At 44.2% G+C, this 22,361-nt stretch overlaps 2 protein-coding genes across 4 annotated transcripts in view; one reads left to right on the top strand and one right to left on the bottom strand.

The window, feature by feature from the left end:
• Window positions 1-51: 51 nt before the first annotated feature.
• On the bottom strand, window positions 52-20,933 carry TSNAXIP1 (translin associated factor X interacting protein 1). 2 transcript variants are annotated; one of them, XM_053399728.1, is made up of 17 exons: window positions 20,579-20,933; window positions 19,222-19,248; window positions 17,651-17,741; window positions 16,784-16,881; window positions 14,289-14,418; window positions 13,800-13,893; window positions 12,433-12,629; window positions 11,555-11,690; window positions 10,521-10,690; window positions 9,188-9,347; window positions 8,282-8,412; window positions 6,069-6,197; window positions 4,868-5,053; window positions 4,380-4,489; window positions 3,698-3,821; window positions 2,468-2,574; window positions 52-683 (listed from the first exon to the last, which is right to left on the bottom strand). In XM_053399728.1, the coding sequence occupies exons 1-17, from the start codon at window positions 20,605-20,607 to the stop codon at window positions 422-424; spliced, it is 2,181 nt and encodes a 726-aa protein (XP_053255703.1). In that variant the 5' UTR covers window positions 20,608-20,933; the 3' UTR covers window positions 52-421. The 2 variants fall into 2 exon arrangements, with proteins under 2 accessions (XP_053255703.1, XP_053255704.1); XM_053399729.1 differs by having other exon boundaries at window positions 4,868-5,029; window positions 20,579-20,930.
• Window positions 20,934-21,655: 722 nt separating this feature from the next.
• The window catches only part of RANBP10 (RAN binding protein 10), a 50,503-nt gene continuing 49,797 nt past the window's right edge, over window positions 21,656-22,361 (top strand). For both annotated transcript variants that reach the window (XM_053399730.1, XM_053399731.1), the window contains exon 1: window positions 21,656-21,903. In XM_053399730.1, the coding sequence (XP_053255705.1) occupies window positions 21,684-21,903 (220 nt within the window). In that variant the 5' untranslated portion in view covers window positions 21,656-21,683. The remainder of the gene's footprint in view (window positions 21,904-22,361) is intronic.

Below are 22,361 nucleotides of genomic sequence, written 5' to 3' on the forward strand. Positions count from 1 at the left end.
ATAACAAAGCAGATCTAGGCTTAGTGGAAATACTGGTTTAAATGCCAGAAAGAAACAGAACCATTTTATTTTCATCTCACAGAAATTCTAGCAAGGGAAGTAGATGTAAAGAATCTTCTAAAAACATTTATCCTTAAGCTTTCAATGTGTAGTTGGGTAAACTGCCACTTTGACTTAATGGAGGAGCCTTAGTAAATATTAAAGTACATAGCTGTGAGGAGAAAGGCATGCTGCCAGTTGTGAACAACTTTTAGCCCTTTGGTCACGGCCTCTAAGAAGTCAAACCCTCTATTACCTAAGGCTATACTCCAGCAGGGCTGTCACCAGAGCTCTTTGAGGAAAGTTTTGTTCTACATTACTATTCTGTAATTTTTTTTACTCTAATTACCCTTGGAAGGGGTGGGTATAGGGTGTGGCCAATTTAAATACTGACAAGAGCTTCTGTTTCTTCTAAAGCATGGGATTGGAGCTGATACTTTGCATCTCCTATAACAGTTCCTTGTCGTCTGATATCTCCAGCCTTAAGCCTTTTCATCAGTACTTCTATGGGGATGGAGACCGCAGGGTCCAATTGGTCTTTGGAAACTTGGAATGCATAACAGATGTAAGACTCCAGGGTTCGCTCTGACAAACCATGGTCGAGTATGCAGAAAGCTGCCCGCAAGTCATCTGGTCTCACTTCCCTGTATGTAAAAAGGGTAAAGTAGTCAATGAGAGTCATTGATGTGTAAGTATGGCCTACATTAGAAAACTGGTATTCAGGTTTAATGCTGATCACCTATCCAAGTTTACTGCATCCTGACCTGCACACTACCAGTACATAGTTTGAAGTTAAGAAAACAGGTCATTAGTCTCACTTGAAGGGTGGTTTTCAAGGGTATCAAGCTGTCAGATGGGTCATCAGTGCCCCTTAGTATAAAAAAGCAGGAAATGCACAAGTCAAGGAATATATGACTGCTTTCCATCCTCACTCAGACTAACACAGGACCTCACTAGCAGACATGATCAGGAAAACAGAAAGATGTAAAACACAGGAGGCACACAACAAGTAACAGCTACAAACAAGCAACAACAAAAACAACCCCAAAAAGGCATTGAAGACCAGTAGTCCCCCTAGTTCAGAGAATGGTTCTGACAGTGTCACCCATGAAAACCATCCTGCAGATGAGACCAATGGTCCCTTTTCCATGGGTGTCAGGCCATCAAATGGGATGTACCAAAGCCCACAGTCCCAGTAGAGTCGATTCGCCAGGCTGCCTAGGTCTGCAAAACCACTTGTAACTTTCCTCTTGAAAGAAGCTTGCCAATTTACAATGCTTAACAAAAGTTATAGCCCTGCAAATGTCAAAAGTCCAAGGTGTTAGTGGCAAAAGAGCCATGATGTGCTCTGTGGGACAGGAAGCTTGAGACACTCATAGGCAAGTTAAATAGAGACCTGCAGGTAGCAAGCCGAAGTAGCAGGTGAAGCCTTCCTCCCCAAGGTCTTAGGATTAAACAAAACTAGGAGTTTGTCAAGTGGAAGTATTTGGTTAGACTTCTTCCAAAGAACAAATGGAAGGCAAAATGAAGACAGCTGGACCACAGCTGCCTAAGGGACAGAGGACCCAGCTGGAACCACAACCACCAAGGAACAGGCCTGGAAATAAATGATAGGTGGTGAAAAATAAATCTCCATGAGGAAAAGACTGGCAGGCTAGGATGGCAGAAAAACAGCCTGGGGTGTGGGTGGAGGTGAGCAGAGGCAGGAACAAATGGCAGGCAGGAAAAATTTGGGTGGGAACCAAGGGAGGCAGCCATTGGAGTGATATGGCAGTCTGGGAAGGTAAAAGGGCCAATTTATAATTTTTTAAAAAGTGGAAAACAGAATCAAGAAGAAAAATAGGAGCAAAGCCACTGGAAATCATTGAAGCAGAGAGGTCTGCCTTAGGAATGCAGGAAACGGACTGAGTGGTGACAGAAAGTATCAGTATATTCCTTTACTCCTGTGCATTTCCTGCTTTTGGATACTAGGAGGTCTGACGACTCATCTGATGGCCTGATACGACGGAAAAATTGCATTTATCGCATGTATAGTCCTTCTAAGGAGATCTCTTGCTGCCCTGGCTAACACCTTTTTCCCCCTATTTTTTAAAGTGGCAAGGAATTCATGAAAAGGAAAGCATCACACATCTCTCTCACTCACACACACACACACACACAAACGTTTGTGTGTGTAGGATTGTGAGAGGGGGCAAAAGAGGGAGAGAGATTAACTGTCCGACCAACCAGGGATTAGATCTAGATGAAGGCTATAATACCATACATATAATTTGAGGAGCAAGTCCAATTGAATTTAATCATGCAGATGGAAGCTGCGGTGTAAATTTGAATTCCATTGAGACAAGTTAATCATAGCTTCTATTGAAATCAATGAGTTAATTTCCAATTAAGATAGTCGGGATCCAATTCTTTTCAGGCTGATACTCACATCAAGGTTCCTAACTGAGCCTGTATCTCACGGATATAGTCTCTTTTTTCATTCACATATTGCTTCTTGAGTTTCCTAACAAAAGGTTCTGTTTTTCCTTCTTCATCCTGCAAGAGTAAACAATCATTTTAGGGCTGGCTTTGTTTGATGCAATTAACACCCTGAGTTGGGAGAGGTAGCATATAATCTGCCTTCTGTCAGTGGAGGCAGTTGTCAAACATTAGAAAATTAACTGGAAACAGCTCTAGTTTCCACTGTCCAGTGTTCTCTGGACATCTAAGCAGGATGCTTAATTGCTGTTTTTGAAACCAACATGTCCAGCCATTCAGACTTTGAAACAGAAGTTAGACTCAGTTGTAGGCTTTGATTTGCACGTTTCTGGAATATGATAAGCTCTTAACCGCTAGTATGGAGAAGCTACATTGCCCCTAGGGTTTGTCAATATAGCTTTAATTACCTACTCTATTGGCAGGGGAGTTGCTTGGATCCTGCCCTCCATGGATAGCCAGTGTTTTTTTAGCTTGGTGTCATAGATAAAACAAAGGAAAGAGCCAAAGTTAAGACTTCAGCTTCTACGACAACACCACTGGTGCACTATGAATTCAGGAAGTTCCATCGGTGACTTAAAAACAAAAACAGGCACAATGCAGCCCAAAGCAGTGTGAACAGAAGACCTGCTTAATTTATTTAAAAATCCATCTAGTCCAGCATTCTTTCACACAGAGGCCAACTAGATGCAGTAAGGCCTTCTCCCATTGATTGTTCCTCTTGTGCTAGTCAGGGACAGTGTCTCAACATGGAGGTCTGTTTAGGCACAATGGCTAATATAAACCCATCCTCTATTAAAGTGCCTACTCTCCTTTTAAAGCCATCTAAGACAGTGGCCCTTCACATAACCTTATGACAGTCAACTCCATAAGCTAATGAGGTGGTGTGTAAAGAGCTTTTTTTAAAAAAAGAATTTACTGAATTTATTGCCCATCTTTAAAAAAAGTATACTGAACTTTGTCCACAAAGCAGTGTACAATCTCCAAACAAAATTTCACTGGTCTTGCAGAAAGAAAGAGAAAAATATTCTCCCCAAAGAAGTTTGGCCAGTTCATTAGCTCTTCTTTTTATGCTATTTTTACTATGTATAATTTTAAAAACCTAATCATGTTCCCCCAGCCATCCTTTTTTCTAAAACTAATTAATTGCTTCTGGTTCTATGCCATGAGCGGAGAAACCTACCTCTATGAATAAGAGCTTGTATGAAAGAGAGGTTTCAGGATACTCCGGTTTGTAGCCTGCAGCTACAATTAACTCTTGGATAGATTCTTCGGTCTTTAGTGGAAAAGCTGCCCTCAGGGCAGGGCTACAGGAGGAGAGAGAAAACCCTTCAGCTTATGTATTGGTTTCATATGTACATGCACTATGTATGTGTGCTGTTTTTTAAAATACTGATGTTTCAGGAGAAGGAGGAGGTGACTTTATGAATTTCCCCATACCATAATGTACCAAAGGAAGGGGCCCCATCTTCACTCCTTGCTTTTCAAATATATTCAGAATACTGTACTATAAAACTCCAAGGCTGTCCATGCAGAGAAAAACAATTCTGCTTAAGTTTGCTAAAATTAAATATACAGTGGTACCTCGGGTTACAGGCACTTCAGGTTACAGACTCCGCTAACCCAGAAATGGTACCTCGGGTTAAGAACTTTGCTTCAGGATGAGAACAAAAATCACACTGCGGCGGCATGGCAGCAGCGGGAGGCCCCATTAGCTAAAGTGGTGCTTCAGGTTAAGAACAGTTTCAGGTTAAGAACGGACCTCCAGAACGAATTAAGTTCTTAACCCGAGGTACCACTGTACACTTCTGCTCAACTCCTTTGCACCTGGCTGCAAATGACACCTCCCTGCTCCAAACTCTTACATGAACTCGTCGCGTGTCAGCTGGCCAGTATTTGCGGTATCAGCAGCTGTCACCTCCCTTACGAGGTTGGCAAGATCCTGGAGGTGGCTGTGGTATACTGCTTCATCCAGCTGGGGAAATGAAGGTAGAAGAGTTAGGCTACAGCACCCGCCAGCATTAACTCATTCTGCAATAGGAAAGGAGAACAGTAGCATGGACCATCAGCACAACTACTGGACATCTCAATCAGCTGAAATTATTAAGAGGATTCTTCAGTGCTGAATTTACTCCAACTGCAGGTGAATTTCTCAGAAGAAAAACACATGCACCAGGGAAACTTGCTCAGACGAAGTGAAGAACATGTGATCTAAAAAAACCACTGTGAGCAAGAAAGGGGAATACACAATTTCTTCTTATAGCAGGTTAGGAAAAAAAGTAGATTGGAATTTACTGTAGGGTGTGTGTGTGGTTATATAGATCTACTTTAAGTGAGATGAGGGACTGCTCACCTCTCCAGTCAGGATTTGATGAAATAACGACATGGCTTCATTCGATTTATAGAGCTTGATGTTTTCATAGACGCTGTAAGTCCAGTCAAAACCAGGAGCGTCACCATACCTTTTCTGGAAGAAGTTCAGGAAGAACTCTGGAAGGCTGGATTGTTTTCCTTTCTGCAAGAGAGACAGATGCAGTTTCTGGAACAGAGTCCTCAGCTGTTGAGAGCGATTCTTTACAGCTTCTGCTTGAATCACAAAAGGCTTCCCTCCCAATAATTTTAAATTGCATAGTAAAAAATATTCCTCATCAAGAAGATAGGCTTGGAATCACTTGTGGTAACAACTGCTCAGCTAGGTTTGGGCCTCTCTTTTTTTGAAGTTAATCAACCAGCCGCCCATGGCTAATCACAGGATTGGTAACTATACTTCTGGATGCTTCTGGATCCAGTTTTGTCACACAAGGTCCTGGCAGCCTCAGTGGCTAGAAGCGCTTTTTACCAGCTGTGACTGCTACAACAGCTACGTCTCTTCCTGGACTGGGAAAGCTTGGCCATAGTAGTTCATGCACTGATTACTTCAAGATTACTGCACTGCGCACTATGCAGAAGCTGCAGTTGTTGCAGAATGCTGTAGCACGATTGCTGACAGGATTGAGATCCTGTCAACATGTAACATCTTTGCTCAGAGACTTGCTCAGAGACTTGGTTGCCAACTTGCTACTGGGCCAATGTTCATACTATTACAAGTGGTACCTTGGTTCTCAAACTTAATTCGTTCCGGATATCTGTTTGACTCCCGAAACGTTCAAAAACCAAGGTGGGACTTCTGATTGGTGCAAGTACCCCAAAAACAATAGCCAACAGCCGCATCAGACGTTCGGCTTCCAAAAAACGTTAAAAACTCGGAAAACTTACTTCCAGGTTTTCAGAGTTCGGGAGCCGATTTGTTCGTCAACTACGTAGTTCGAGAACCAAGGTTCCACTGTACTACTACTACTACTACTAATAATAATAATATGCAAGCACAAGATCCCAGAGTCAGTCTCCAGCATCTTCAGGAAGGGTTAAGAAAGACACCCTGCCTGAAACCATGGACAGCTGCTGCTGGTCAGTGTAGGTAGTACTGAGCTCAATAGCCAATGGTCTGACATGATACAACAGCTTCCTATGTTTCCAGTTGCCTCAAGCACATTCATAAGGAAATCCAAAGATACCTGTAGATCCGACGCAATTTTCTCTTTCCATATTTCCTTCAGAATGGTCACAATCTCCTTTTTGGTCAGCTTCTTGTTCCTAACCACACCATCACACCTCAGGTACACAGGGACCTTCTCACTTCTCCCCTAGTGAGAGGAACAGTATTAAGTCCTGTACAAAGCCAAACACTTAAATCAATACACAAGCCAGAGTCCCTACTGCTGCTATTACTTAATCCTTTATAAAGTGCCTGGAGTGCTGTGCAAGGACACAAAACCGACACACCCACTGCACTTTCAATGCAAGTGAAAAGAAGGGAAATGCTAGCCAGCAGCCCTACCAGGTCTCCACATATAACCCACAAAGCCATTTTGGCCAAGCTGCATCTACCCACCCATCACCAGATGGCTGGTAAAGATGCAGGTGAGAGGACAGCTGATTGTTGGCACCTGCAAACTCTTGTGCCTTTGTCTGCATAGTTTAATTTAAAATTCTGTGAACCTGATGTCACTGAGATGCTGGGGGGGGGGAGGTGGACTGGCCAGATGCAGTCTAAGTAGTGTTCTTCTTTCAAAACAGCTTCTGAACAGCTGTGGAAAAGTATCAGAACACAACATTTTGGCTAAACAGAATTTAGTAAGACAGGACTGTGTTGATTTCAATTATAATTAGTTTGGTTCTGCCCAGAAAGACTGATTTATTTGTTACATCATATCCCATTTTCCTCAGAGGAGGGTTTTATACATACTGTGTATCTCCCCTGTTCCCATTCATTATTTTTATTTCATAAAATTTATACACTGCTTGATTCTAAACAAAAACCTCAAAGTGGTTTACATTTATCCTCACATCAGTCCTGTGAGAGAGGTTAGGCTGAGATATAGAGGTTTGCCCAACATTTGCTTTGTGGTTGCATGGGGATGAAATCTAGCAAGCTAGCCCTGACATGATTTGATTCCCCAAGAGGGATGGACAAATCTGTCAATTTGGTTCTCTCTGTTTCCAGTTCTTTCCATTCTTAACAATTCTTCACATTTTCATTGGAATGCAATATTTTTAAGTCCTCATGAAAACTGATTAATATTTTAATTTATTTTAATTTATCCTACTATGCACATATTTATATGCAATTTTGCCTAATAGATACATTTTTGCAAAGCAATGGCCCCTAATATATTTATTTTTGTGTTATTTTCACAAATATATACATTATAATGCACACTTTACCCTAGTGTGCATTTTTGTACACTTTACTTGGCTGGAGAATGATACTGAAAAATCTGGAGCACTGTGCATTTCAAAGGATAAGATGGTTGTTTTTCAGAAAATGTCCTGTTCTGGAAAGGGTGAAGTAGGGAGACTCTCCTTTAAAGGCAAACTGAATCAAATTAAACCCCCATTCCTGCTCTCAAGAGATGGTTAGTGGCTCACTTTATAAACCTTTTGCAAATACAGTGGTACCTCAGGTTACATACGCTTCAGGTTACATACACTTCAGGTTACAGACTCCGCTAACCCAGAAATAATACCTCGGGTTAAGAACTTTGCTTCAGGATGAGAACAGAAATTGTGCGGCAGCAGCGGGAGGCCTCATTAGCTAAAGTGGTACCTCTGGTTAAGAACAGTTTCAGGTTAAGAACGGACCTCCGGAATGAATTAAGTACGTAACCAGAGGTACCACTGTAAAAGATAGCAAATTTTGAGAAAGGCACCTCCAGTTCCATTTTGCTTTCACTTACTATTTTTCAGGCAAGAAAGGAATACAAACAAAAAAGGAGATGGCCCAAGAATCTTCTGCAATGTGCAGGTGTTTTTAAGGAAATGGGTCGGTGTGGAAAGTAGCACTTGCATTTGGGAGAAGGTTGTGATTTCCCTGTGCTCTGCACGGGGAAAGTTCCTGGTTCAAGCCCCACCATCTCTGGGTAGGGCTGTGAAAGATTCCTGTCTGAAACCCAGGAAAGCAGCAGTGTAGAGAATGCAGAGCTAGAGGAACTGATTGTCTGATTCAGTATGGAACATTTTGAAAACTGTTCATCTCTTAGGCAGGAACTGCTTCTCTTCCCTTGTCACACTTCAGCACAAGAGAGGGAAGGAAAGGGTCTCCAGGTTGCTGGGAATGAGGCCAGGCCCCTTGGAGAGGTGGAGACCAAGACTCCTCTTGACCTTCTCTGCAAAATGAGGAACAAGCAGGTGAAAGTCCCAATGGATACAATAACCAGCACAGCCATACCAGCGCCACGAAGGTGTCCCTCTCTCTTAGAAGTCCCGCACCAATTTCTTCCAAAAGCACGTCTACCAACTGATCACTAGTTTTGCCCTCTGACAAAGCACTCCAGCGCTCAGCCCCATCAGCAATCACATCTGCAACAACAAGAAGATGTGAGGTATCGGATAGGGCCAAGCAATTCATGCAGCTGGAAGGAGAACTTTACATAAGAATTTAATTACCGTATTTTTTGCACCATAACACTCACTTTTTTCCTCCTAGAAACTAAGGGGAAATGTCTGTGCATGTTATGGAGGGAATGCCTACGGGTGGCATGCCTACGGATTTCCCCCCTCTAAAAACTACGTGCGTGTTATGGTTGGGTGCGTGTTATAGAGCGAAAAATACGGTAGTTATCAGATTTGTTGTAATGAGTGTAGCTCGTAAAATTATTCCAGGAGCTATATAAAAGACAAAGAAATCCCTGTCAAAAGTGGCTTATAGTCAGTAAAAGATGTTGCTTATAAACTCTGCAAACATTCTACTTACTAATCAAAAGAAACAGCAGAGAGAGCCAGTCACACATGTGCGCCCTGCTGTGCTTCCTCAATCTTGGAGGCAACCTGGCAGCTCTGATAAATAGACATTAGCATATGCAGATTTTATGCACTTTTATCTCATGGGACTTTGCCCCAAGTCCTTTAAGTAACCAGTAACACCTCTGCTTTCTAAGGCATAAATAAATCTGGGATCCAGCAGTTGGCATGGTGAGCTGACTGTGATTAATTAGATTACTCCTTTAGATTTATAATTTTTAGACCTTTTGATGTTTTCTGTTGTTCATTGTGTAATATTGCTGTGTACTTGTCCTGGGCATATAAAGACAACACCAACAACAACCACAACAGCAGCAACAACAACAAAAAGTACCTGCACATTTTTCCCAGCTAGGCCGCGGTGTGGAGGACCGCTGGACATTGATAAGGTCATTATAGAATTTGTCCCGTTCCTCAGAAACTTGCTTGTGTATGTCCAGCATTGTGTCATATTCTTCTTGGAGATCATCAAAGTCTTTTTGAAGAATTGTCATCTGAAAGGCAAGGCCAAAGGACATGAGTAAATATGTGGCAAGGCATGCATCTATTCTCTGGAACTCCCTGCCCTTTGATATTAGGCAGGCACCTTTCCTGTATTGTTTTAGCACCCATTAATTTTGCTTGCTCGTTTAGGCAATCCTACTCATACAATTTGATTATATACATTTTAACATCTTCTGATTTTACACACACATGCACATGTGTGTGTGGGGTGTGTGTGTGTTCTTGTTCTTGATGTTAAATTTTATTAATGTTTTTAAATGAATATTCTACATTCTACATAGACTTCTTACATTTTCTGGATGATTAAGTGGTATATAAATAAGATGTTAAAATAGTAGATAGACAGCCCACAGGTGTGTGGGTTGCTTTAAGTGCTTGTCAAGGAATTCCTGTCAGAACATTAAAATCCCTGTCATAAATGCTAAATTGGGAATTAAAAGACATTCCAGAGAAAAGCACCGTATCACTGAGAAAACAGGAGCGTGATTAGGAGAAACCTCTTCCACACATAAAGGAGTCTTGCTTTGAATAATTAAACCCTGCTTCTAGTAAGGGTGGGGAAATGGGCCCCGATTCTGAGACCCAGATTCTGAGGCCCAGATTCGGAAGTGGCCAGCTATTCATGATAGCCACTCACTTGTAGAACATATGATGTCAGGTGACCCAAACTGCAAGCTGTGACTGCAATAGGAGAACTGGGGAGGGGGCATACTGTGCTATGGATTCTTCTTTTCTACTTTTGAAGCCCCAGCTTGAACTCAAAAATAATTCAAATGGGGGCTGCAAAGATTAAATTCAGGGCAACAGAAAAAGGTGTCAAATTTTAAAAGTGCAAAATTCAAGCAGCAAAAAGAAATAACTGGGAATGCACTTCCGTGTGAGCTCCCATTTCTTTGTTTTTAATTTGGCACCACGGATTCACGTGTTAGATGCCTGATGTGATATGACATCAGAAGAAACTCACTGGCGGGTGTGGCTGTCCAAAACAGTTTTGCAGGCCAAACAGGGCAAGCCCAATGGCCTAATTAGGCCGATGGGTGAGAGGTTCTCCAATACTACTCTAGAGCAAATGGGAGGAGATCCCACTCTGAAAACCCTCCTCAAATAATGGAGAACCAGCCAACCTTGGAGCGTCAGTAGGGCTCAGCATAGCCTTTGGTTACCTTTTCAGTCAATTCATTACATTTGTGTTCCTGCAACTCAAACTCTCTTCTGGGCACTACGTCTCCATAGTTTGCCTTCATGGTGTTCAGCTCCACTTGGGCTTTGGTGAGGTCGTGTCGTGCTACCTTTAAAGCGAGCGTCAGCTTCACTGAATCTTCCCCCTTTTCATCTTTAAGAGAAAATGGTTCAGACAGACCCAAAGTTGCCACTGGAAATTATGCTTAGGTTACTCTTCTCCAATAGGGTGAGATTCCCCCATCCCACCCCCCAATATGGCAGTATCTTTTGATTGCTCCTGCAAAGGCTGCCTCAGGACAATAAGGTAACACAGACCAACTGACTTGACATTTCTTCATGATGCTAAGCAGAAAAATTCCACTGACTACATAATGGGCTGAAAAAGTCAAGGAAAAAGGGAGAAATGTTAAGCCAGGCTAGTCTAGGTTGAACCCAGAGGGGCAAAGCAATGTTACATTAAAGCAACTGCATATTTTTTAAATGTAAAAAAAACTACTGTAGGAGACATTTGCAAGCTCAGTACTACGGAGAAAGGTTAGCCATCAGTCCCTGGCTCATTTCCTCCCTGCCTTCCCCATCCCTTGCTATGGTCTCAGTGGCTGAGTTCTTCCAATTCCTAATAGCAGTCTTGGTGGGGCAATTTTTGTTGACACTGCAGCAGGGAGGGAGGTCCCCCCATCCTGTATGCCATGGACCCTGATATACCCTCCTGGAGGCCCAGTCCTGCTCCTCTCTCCTGCAGCATCCATTTATAATTGCTAAACGTGTGTGTTAGTTGACATTTTTATCCAGCACTTCCTCCAAGGAACTCAGGATGCCATCCATCGCAACCGTCCTGTGAGGCAGGTTGATCTGAGACAGGAAATGACTCCATCTTCTGATAGCAAGCAGGGAGGACATATTTGGGACATATATTAACCATCCCTACACTGCATTCCAGTTTTCCACCTGAAGAAGAATCTTCAGCCCACCTTATGTAGAAGCTACCCATAGCTGGGAAAACTACATCTTCTACCTTGGATTTGGGCAAACTTCATTTCTTCCTTCAGACGGTACATTTCATTGAGATCTATAAGTAGCAGCTTGCGGGCATCAGACTCATTCAGGTAACGGAGGTATTCCTCTGCCACCGCCTTCCGCATCTTAGCCACCTATGTGATGTAAGGCAGAGGAAACCGCTAATCACTGGTGTGACAAGCTCACTTTGTCAGTGGCTGCAGCCTCAGCAGTGGAAGCAAGTACTGTGATCTCTCTTATAGCCAACCAGCAAGTACCCTTGATGGGCCAAGGAGGTGATAACTTCTGAAGTGACACTGTATGATGCAGTGCTGTCAAATGTGTGCGTCATGGAAGGAAGCTAACAAACTGTACTTCTAAAATTGAAGGCAGCTGTGTTAGCTGTGTTGGTCCATTAGAACAATGCAGCTACCTGCAAATTTTATCTACTTTGGGAAGAGTGGTAGTAGTACCAAATTTAGCTGTCCAAAGGATTCTAGAACTTCTACCACCTAATGATGGGGCTTGGACTATGTAGGAATCTTGCCCTCAAACTATCCTATGAAAAGACTCCTACAAAACTATTCTGTGAACAATGACAGAACAGTCCCAGTCAAAGCTACCTGGAACCAGGGGGTGTGGTGCAGCAGAAATGGACCAGAGCGCCACTGTTTTGTTTTTTTAACCAGAACAATGGCTTTATCAGCCAAAGCACAGAACTTGCTATTGTTATCTCCTGATGTCAGACAACCTCAACTGATACACCTTAAAGCATAAGGGTAGTTTTTGCAAAAACTCCTAAACTGACTTGTGTTTTCTATTTTAATAAACAGGATGCAAGATCAGATTCTTGAGTCATAGTTGATTAAAGTGTAGACGGGGAGGCGTCTGTCTCACCTGGGTTTCTAAAGAATATTTCTCCTCCTTCATTTTGTCAATAAGCTTCAGTAAGTAGATCCTCTCATCCTTCAGCTTTGCAATTTGTATTTTCTCTTGCTCCTGAAAGGCCAGGATTTGCCGAGTACATTGATCAGAGGCTGTGACCAGAATGGCATTCACTGACTCCAGGGAGTAGATCTTCTCTTTCAGATATGCTAAATGTCATAAAAGTCAGGTTCCAAAGTTACTTAAAGTTTCCAGGACCTGTGAAGGTTCCTTTTTAAACTTAAAATAAGTAAAATTTAAAATAAGTAAAATAAAGTAAAATTTAAAATAAGTAAAATAAAATAAATAAAATTAAAATAAGTAAAATAAGTAAAAAACAAACAAGATGAATTTTAACAGGGAGAAATGTAAAGTATTGCACTTGGGCAAAAAAAATGAGAGGCACAAATACAAGATGGGTGACACCTGGCTTGAGAGCACTACATGTGAAAAGGATCTAGGAGTCTTGGTTGACCACAAACTTGACATGAGCCAACAGTGTGACGCGGCAGCTAAAAAAGCCAATGCAATTCTGGGCTGCATCAATAGGAGTATAGCATCTAGATCAAGGGAAGTAATAGTGCCACTGTATTCTGCTCTGGTCAGACCTCACCTGGAGTACTGTGTCCAGTTCTGGGCACCACAGTTCAAGAAGGACATTGACAAACTGGAACGTGTCCAGAGGAGGGCAACCAAAATGGTCAAAGGCCTGGAAACGATGCCTTATGAGGAACGGCTAAGGGAGCTGGGCATGTTTAGCCTGGAGAAGAGGAGATTAAGGGGTGATATGATAGCCATGTTCAAATATATAAAAGGATGTCACATAGAGGAGGGAGAAAGGTTGTTTTCTGCTGCTCCAGAGAAGCGGACACGGAGCAATGGATCCAAACTACAAGAAAGAAGATTCCACCTAAACATTAGGAAGAACTTCCTGACAGTAAGAGCTGTTCGACAGTGGAATTTGCTGCCAAGGAGTGTGGTGGAGTCTCCTTCTTTGGAGGTCTTTAAGCAGAGGCTTGACAACCATATGTCAGGAGTGCTCTGATGGTGTTTCCTGCTTGGCAGGGGGTTGGACTCGATGGCCCTTGTGGTCTCTTCCAACTCTATGATTCTATGATTCTATGATTCTATGATTCTAAAATGTGTGGGTTTTGTCGGAAATCTTTTGTCTGTTTTCAATGTCTTGTCCTCATTAGAAGGGAGTTAATAAACAGTTCGTGTATTCATTTTTAGTGGTGAAGTCTACTGTTTACCTGCTGTTTGGCCTCTGATCCACTATAGCTAAGCAAATTTGCTTGTTCAGAATTACAGCTGGTATAAAATAATTGATGCTCTCTTACCTATAGTCAGTTCATACTCTTTCTTGATAGAAGCCAACAAAGGCTTGTAGGTTCTGAATTCTTCCATGAAGAACTCAAATACTTCTCTATAGGGCTAATGAGAGAAAAGGGGAGGGGATGGCAACAGTACTACTATAAATCCTGTTAATTGAATATATTCTATATCTAGACATGATAACCAGCAGTGAGATATAATCCTTTATTAAACAAGGATGTGTATCTTACTTTGACTGCTATTAGATTGCTTGCATGGTATTTTAAGGAGATGCTCAGTCAGGGGAACTGACACCAGTTCTGTGTTCTGTGTGGCTGTTGGATAAATTGCAATTAATATATCCTCTCCTACCCATTAAAACCTATCCCCAAGTCAGCACTGGTTATATGAGGCTTCTGTATACACCCCTTTTCCTTTGAAAAAAATCTTGGTGGGCTAAATAAATGTGTTCACACTCAAGATTGTAAAATTAGAGCAGAGTTTATTACTCAGACCTGGAGTTTAAGTTCCTGAACTTTCCCTTTAGTAAGGTCAAGTGCTTGCAGCTCTCTCCTCAAATGGGATTCCAGATCTTCGAGGTAGCGTGGTTTTGGTATGGAAAGAGGAAGCTGCTCTTTGTTGATGCTGAAAGACAAGAAAATTAAACTTTATACACATGTTCACATTTTGATATACCGTACATTTTTGTGCATTGTTGTAACTGTAATATGATCCAAAATATCTGCATTTCAGAATGGAAATTCAGTACAAAGTCACAAACACCACTCACAGAGATGTAAAACGGCTCTTGGTGGTCACATCTCAAAAGACAGCTGTTTCTTCTTCTCAGAGAGCCTTGGGAGTTCTGAGAAGGTGTTGGGAATATTTAATACAAGTCTCAATATTTAATTAAACTATGGTTCCCAAAATTTCCTCATGACAATTCATATATGGAACTCCTGTCAGAAACACTCACTGAAAGCTGAGGAAGAGCAGGAATGGAACTCGGAGGGGCTTCCTCCACACAAAATGTCCTGGCTCTCATCATATAAAGAACTTGGACTCTGATTTTAACAACATAGGAACCTTTAGCACTCAAATTGCTACAGGGTAAACTGTTGGTAAGGGTAAAGAGGTGCAACAGGTGCAGGCAAGGCTAGGCAAGTTAAGATGTTGATCCAACAAATGACTCACACACACCCCTACAACCCTCTTACATAGGAATGGGGCAGGCACAACTTAGCACAGTAAAGGGGACTGTTCCTTCAACTGGGCAAGCAATTGGGAACTCCTCCAGGAAGGCTGGGCCTGAACTGTCTGTTATGCCTGCACTGGCATCTCCATAGGAGCCAACTCCTAGGGGTTGAAGGGGCTTTGCCCCCCCATAAAATTTTTTAGGGGGCTGCCCCCCAAGTTGATGGGCATTGCTATTCAAATGGTGTGTGCATCCCATCATGTGATAGATTATGTGGGGGCAGGACTTACTTGGGAAAAAACCCCAATATTTTATCCAAGTTTGGCGCCCCTGGGCATCTCCATAACCTAGGCAATGAAGGAGCTGTTGCCAACATCTCTAGAACAGACAGAGCAGCAGTGTCCTCTTGGGACTCTGGAGCCAGTGTTGGTGCAACAGGCAGAAGTTGTGCAGATGCTGTGTGCTGGGAAGACTGGTAGGGAGAGGGGATGGGGCGATCAGAAGCCAGGATCCTCTTCCCCAAGCAGTTCCTCAGCCTCCCCACACCCTGGCAGGGTCTATCCTAGACAGCTGAGTCCCTCCCCATGATTGTCTGCAGCATACTCATCGCCTGCCTTCATATCATCATCATCATCATCATCATCACCATCATCATTATTATTATTAATTAAATTTGTATGCCGTCCTTCATCCAAAGATCACAGGGTGGTTCACAACATAAAAATACAAAATGAGAACACAAAATACATAAAAAACAAAAACAAACCAGTAATCCCCCCCAACAAATGCATTTAAAAAGCCATAGAATGTGTAACCAGTGTTATAAGAATTTTAAGGTCTCACATATAGAATACTCATAAATGCACACATATCTAAATATATGACCTATGTGTCTGAAATAGTATAGGAAAGCAATCCTGAAGCCATTTTGACTCTCCCAATGACCTCGACTATTCCTCTGCAGTAAGGGAGGCAAATGGGGAAAGGCTTTCCATTGTCTTTTTGCTTGCAAATCCTGTCTTGAGAGTGTATTTGTGTATGAATAGGGTGAGCCTGTGACCTGGATTCAGGAACTAAAGTACTGAAGCATAACTTCTTTTATTTCTAATAGCTACTACAAACTAAAGAACTACTGGCTTGCATGAGTGTTACAGCTCCCACTCAGCCATCTAGTCACTATATAGATAAGACTCTCTCCACACACAGAGTCAGGCAGTCAGGAGCGGAAGAACAGAAGAGCAGTTCTCAAAACATCAGATCAGGAGATTCTTGCAATGGGAGGGGGTGAAAATATCAACAGACGCAGGTGTGCAGGGCCACTGCCATGTCCACACACCTCTTTCCCTGGCTTAGGCTGCAAGTTGCTGCAGCATGCAGAGCAGCCTGCACCTGTGCCACCCACGCATGAGCCCAAGCCCACGCTGCCCAAATCCAAAAAACAAAACAAAACCCAGACATCTGCTTTGAAATGTAAAAATCCCCCTGGATGGGCATGTTGGCCCCCCCAAAAGAAGACATGTCTGGGATTTCCTGGACATATGGCAACCCTACCCAAGGGCCATATGAAGAGAACTATGGGGCCACATTTGGCCCACGAGCCTGAGATTACCCACCCCTGCTCTTGAGCATGTGGGAGGAGAAAACCCATTTTGGATATGCTTCTCCCCTAATGAGAAATTTTGATACCTTTACCAGACTACAGTTCCTAGATTCTATGCAGGAAACCATGACAGTTGGCAAAAATACAATATCAGTTTACAATGCAGAGAAGCCCAGAAAACTTCACATTTAATGTACAACGTTTATCCTACCTACCTTTGCCATTCAGAGGTAGTACATGGTTTTCGATTCTGCAAGATAATGTGTCCTGGTGCATATGCAGGCCATGAAGACAACTGACTGCTAGAGTGGCTCTGAAAAGTGATAGATTATGATTATGGGCAGTGGCAAATCAGACCTTCAAGCAGGATCCTACCCATTGGTGTGCGTTTCAGACCTCCCAACATAATAGTGGTTTCAGCCGCCAACCAGTGACATTGGCTAATATGAACTGAAACGTATGACCTTTATTGTAAACATGATCACACCTGTACTTCAGGCATTCAGCATAGGAATGGTTCAGCTCCTTTAACAACAACCAGTCACCCAACAAGGGAAGAGAATAAATCCAAGATTTAGGATGTAATCCTTACTCCTTACTCCACTTACTTAGGAACAGTGCTTTTTTTCTATAAAACAATGTTTGGGGTACTTTCATTTTCCTAATCATATTGAAATACTGCTCCTCAATGAGGCCAAACTTAGATTCACAAAATGTTTAGGGGTATGCATACCCCTGTGTACCCCCAGAAAAAGCACTGCCTAGGAATAAGCCTTATCAGAATGGTACTGTTAGTACTGTTAGTCCTTTCCTCTTGGGCCCCTCTTGCTCAGGGTGAAACAGACCCTTGCTTTTCTTACTTTACAAAGGGAGGGCATCAGAGCATCCTTCTTGCCTAGACCTCTAGCCATGTGGCAGCCCTAGGATAGCTGAAGTAGTTAGCAGACTGCTAAGATCAGAAGGCCTGGCACCACCACTGTTGTTTTTATATTGAATTGTCACTTTCCCTACAATAGTGACCCAAAGCAACTTACAAATTAGCAAGGGGTGAGCATTGTCATGCCTGATCTGCTCAAACTCACCAGAGATTTTCTTTTCTTCTGAAATGATTCCTTCAGATCAGGTAATTTTTCTTGACAATTTAGATTCTGAGTGCATTTCAGGAATGAGACCCTGGATAATTGGCAAGAAGGGGAAATTGCAGTTCTATGGAGGAAGTCACGTCAAAATGAGAATGAGCAATGTCATTTCTCTCAATCCAGGGCCTCCTTACTGCATTTCAAAGGAAAGGCTGTTAACACAAATCAGCCAGCTATTAGGAACAAACTCCTCAGTTGCTATGTCTTATATCTTTCAGTGTCAAATTCCTGCATCCCAAGGCTCAGGTGTAACATCACTTATTTTTTTAATGAAGCCACAAGCAGGCACTGGGCTCATGTACTCCTCTTTTCCTCCTATTGCACAAAAGCTTTGGCACACAGATCCTGGTATGTTTAAAGCAGAGTTCCCTATTGTGTCCAAAACTGGGAATTCTGATTTCATGTCAGTTAGTTTACTAACCAGGATATTAAGGGCATGTTATTTGAGGGTCTATAGGATGCGGCAGAAGCCCTGCTTTGCAGATGGAACATCAGATTCAATGATTCCAATGCAAATATGCTAGTGGAACAGATATGCCAGTAAAATACTCTATGGCAGAGCCATTCTACCAGCAAAGAGAGATAGTGTTCCACTGATGTATCTGGAATGTTCCCATTGTGTATTTTTCATGCCACAGACATATCTTGAATCCACCAATGTAGCTGGGTTTTCACCAAATCCTATGGTCCATCAGCCAATGTAGCTCAAATATAGGATTGCTCCATAAGGCTGTGTACGCAGCACACATTTAAAGCATATACAGTCATACCTCGGGTTACAGATGCTTCAGGTTGCACGTTTTCAGGTTGCGCACCATGCCGAACCCGGAAGTACTGGAACAGGTTACTTCCAGGTTTTGGCACTCGCGCATGCGCAGAACCACTAAATTGCACTTTGCGCATAAGCGTCAAATCACAACCTGAGCATGCGCAGACGTGGCGCTGTGGGTTGCGAACGCTGCAGGTTGCAAACGTGCCTCCCGCATGGATCACATTCGCAACCCAAGCTTCCACTGTAATCAGGCCTGCAAGCCTCCTCATTTGGCCCACAAGGCCATTTCAATCCAACCCATCTGCCCCACATTTGAAGCATTTGCATGCGTGTCTTCCACAGCTCCCTGAAACAGTTGCTTCGCAGGCTGAAGAGAGCACATTTGCCAGCACATCTGCTGGGCAGTGAAAAGTTATGAGGTGATGGGCAGATATCTCTGTCCAGTGTGTGACTCCTCCTTTCCTGCTGCTCAACTGGTGATGGGAACTATGGAGGAAGTAGCTAGGTAGTGAGCAGTTATGGGGTGCCTCCTACCTACTCCAAGCCCCTGTCTGCCTACCTGCGTCAGTGTGCATGAGAGAACGGATATGGTCCATGTGTGTGCAGCCTACTAGCTGCCAGTGAATGTAGTCCTCAAGACCAAAAAGGTGGGAAACCTGTAGTAAGAACTGTCAAAGCCAAAGTTCTTACTGCAACCACAAAGCTAATTTAAGTAATTAACTCTTCTATTTTATTGCAATACCTTTTATCAGAGTCCTGACTACTGACCCTGAAATAAAAAGAGAAAAAACATTATTGTATGACTACAAGATGCTGCTGAATCCTACCAAAGTCTAGTTATTTAATCAGCAAAAGTGTCTTTGCCACCGTATTCCAAGAATGACAACAGTCAAAAGCAGGAAACTTTGTCCGTACATATAAATTTGCCCAACTGCCTAAAACACTCAGACACTAAAGGTCACCAGAGCTAGTCCTACCATTAATTAGATTGAGGTACTTGACTCAGGCAGCAAATATTGGGGAGCAGGGTGTGGTGGTAAGGTCTTAAGAGTACTGAGCTGTTAAGTCTCCTACACTCATGTGCGATAGAGGATGTTGTCCTATCATTAGTGTTGAAGTAATACACAACTACCAGTCCACCTGACTTCAAATGGAGGGGCACTATCTCATCCTTTGCCAAATGTCTTGGGAAGTATATTGTAAACTAGAAGGTTTGCCTCCATACCGAAAAACATATAATAATCTCCATACTGTACAGCATATGAGTACTGTAATATCGTTCAGGGGTCAGCAAACTTTTTCAGCAGAGGGCCGGTCCACTGTCCCTCAGACCTTGTGGGGGACCGGACTATTTTTTTGGGGTGGGGAGAACGAATTTCTATGCCCCACAAATAACTCAGAGATGCATTTTAAATAAAAGGACACATTCTACTCATGTAAAAACATGCTGGTTCCCAGACCATCCGCGGGCCGGATTTAGAAGGCAATTGGGCCAGATCCAGCCCCCGCGCCTTAGTTTGCCTACCCATGGTTTACATCTAATGTTGATTAAAATGATCAGGGCTGAACTGTACCTGGTGAAAAGTCTCTGCACTTACCCTATGAGATGCTGGTTTACATATTGTTTTGGAAAGTGTGAATTAGGTAGCTTTGCCTTTAAATGCAAACTGAATCAGATTTCTCCTTCATCCTCACCAGGGAGAACTTTGTCTTAGACCCTGGAGAGCCAGTGCCAGTCAGAGCAGAAAGCACTGGGCCAGTACAACCTTCAAGATACTAGCGTCCTCCATATGTTTTGGTCTACAACTCCCAGCAGCCCCTGCCAGCACACGCTGTAGTCCAAACCATCCGGAGAGCACCAGGTTGGGGAAGGCTGGTTTGGTAGACGAACAAGCTGACCTGCTTGAAAGCAGCTTCCAAGTACGTACAGTATGTTGCTAAGCTCGCCAAAGAAACCGGCAGAAAGAACATGCCTCGCTTCATGTGCGAAGTGCCTTTTCTTGGAGCAAGCGGAGGTGATCCCCACCTCTCTGGGATTAAGGATATATTTCCATTATGGCCTTTCCCCCTCCAACCCGTCTCCTTCCTGACGGACTCACGGCAAAAAGGTCGAGGCGCTACTCTTCATGGCTGCGAGGAGGGTAGAGGAACGGCGCCTGCAGAGGATGTTTACACTCGGTCGCCATGGCAACCACCGCCACCTGCTGTCTAGACTGAGGCCGCAGCGCCCCCCAGAGGCGATTGAGAGGATAACGCACGACCCGAAAGCTGCTTTCCCAGAGGATTTCAAGCCTGTGCCCGGCTATATAACGCGGGTGGCTGCCTTAGTCCGACGGGTGGTGGTAGTGACGTTGGGCTCCAGGATGCTGATAGAATGCATTTGTCCTGGGAGAAGGCATAAGGGAAAGTTTGCTAGCCGTGCCGTGACTCGTGAGCCGTTCAGGAGATGCTACAGGTTAAATGACAGAGCTAGTCGTGACGCGTCCTATTTAGCTCGCGCGCCCACGCCAACACACGCACACCGTTTATTTTATTTTTGCTTCTCTAAACGCCGCTTTCCAGCGCGTGAAGGGCTCGATCCTGTGTGTCGGAAACTAGTCCCTTATATAAAAAGCGAGCTGTGCTTTGGGACAGTGGTGAGGCTGGTGTCACTTTTCTTAACGAGATGCATGCGTGACACGGTGTACGTTGCGTATTTGTGTAACTGCCGTCACCGGGCAGAAGTACCAATCTATTTGTCCGTCCATCTCCCTTTTCTACCACTAGATTATAGCTGGCCTGGATGATCCTATGCATTTTTATTCAGAAGTGAATCTCGCTTTACTCACTGGCGCTTACGTTAAGCATGCAAAGGACTGCAGCCGTGTTGCCCAACTCCGGGCATGTTTACTGTATGGGGCTCCCCCGCCCCGCCCGGCTTAATAGTTCTGAAAGGTGAGAAATCTCCTGGACTGTCCCGCGGAGTCCTTACTATACTCATTATCCCGGCGGGCTCTGCGGGGCCAGGAGTGGGCGGGCCCTCCTGTGCAGTGTTCCTCGGAACTTGTAGTCACTCACCACCTGGTTTGACCCAGTCCAGAGGTGGCGCTCGGACTCGTTTTCCCATCACGCCCTTCGGCTCCATTGTGGCCGAGCCCGCGTCCCATTGGACAGCCAGGGAAACAGGTCCCGCTCCCCTCCTTCTGACACAATAGTGTATCCAAGATGGCGGACGCGGGTGCAGCGAGCTCACCTGGGGGAGACTCGGTGCTGCCGCCGCCGCCGCCGCCGCCTCCCCCGGAGGAGCAGGAGCTGAGCCAGCGGCTCCGACGTCTCTACCCGGCTGTAAACCAGGCCGAGACGCCGCTGCCGCGCGCCTGGAGCCCCAAGGACAAGTACAACTACATCGGCCTCTCCCAGGGCAACCTGCGCGTCCACTACAAAGGTAGGGGGTGGGGAAGGCGGCGGGGGGAGACGCGCTGAGGGGGGAGAAGATTCCGGGCGGGGGCGCTTGGGGCGAAGGCCTGGGGCTGTTGGGGGGTCACCCTCTGAAGGTGATGAGCGGTGGGTGTGAAGGAGAGAGAGGCGAAGATGGTGACTGGGTGGAAAAACGCTTCGGGGAGAAGGCGTTGAGGATCGGCAGGAAGGTTTCAGGAGGGGAGTGAGGTGGCAACGGGCCCTTGTCGCATTTGAGGGGTTTCGGGGGGAACTGATCCATCGAAGACCCTGCCAAAGGGCAGTTCTCCTGGGGCGCTGTTTGAGGATCCGGAGCGCGGGTGGGTTTGGGGCTTGGCTCGACCTGACTTAATTGAACTTGCCTGTTGCGCTGCCAGCGATGGGATCTCTCCAGGGGTCAGCGCAGTTCCTGTGAAGCAGGCAGAAGGGGATTTCCTCCCTGTCCTG

Source organism: Podarcis raffonei, chromosome 8, assembly GCF_027172205.1.
Source record: "Podarcis raffonei isolate rPodRaf1 chromosome 8, rPodRaf1.pri, whole genome shotgun sequence".
Classification (NCBI taxonomy): Eukaryota; Metazoa; Chordata; class Lepidosauria; order Squamata; family Lacertidae; genus Podarcis; species Podarcis raffonei.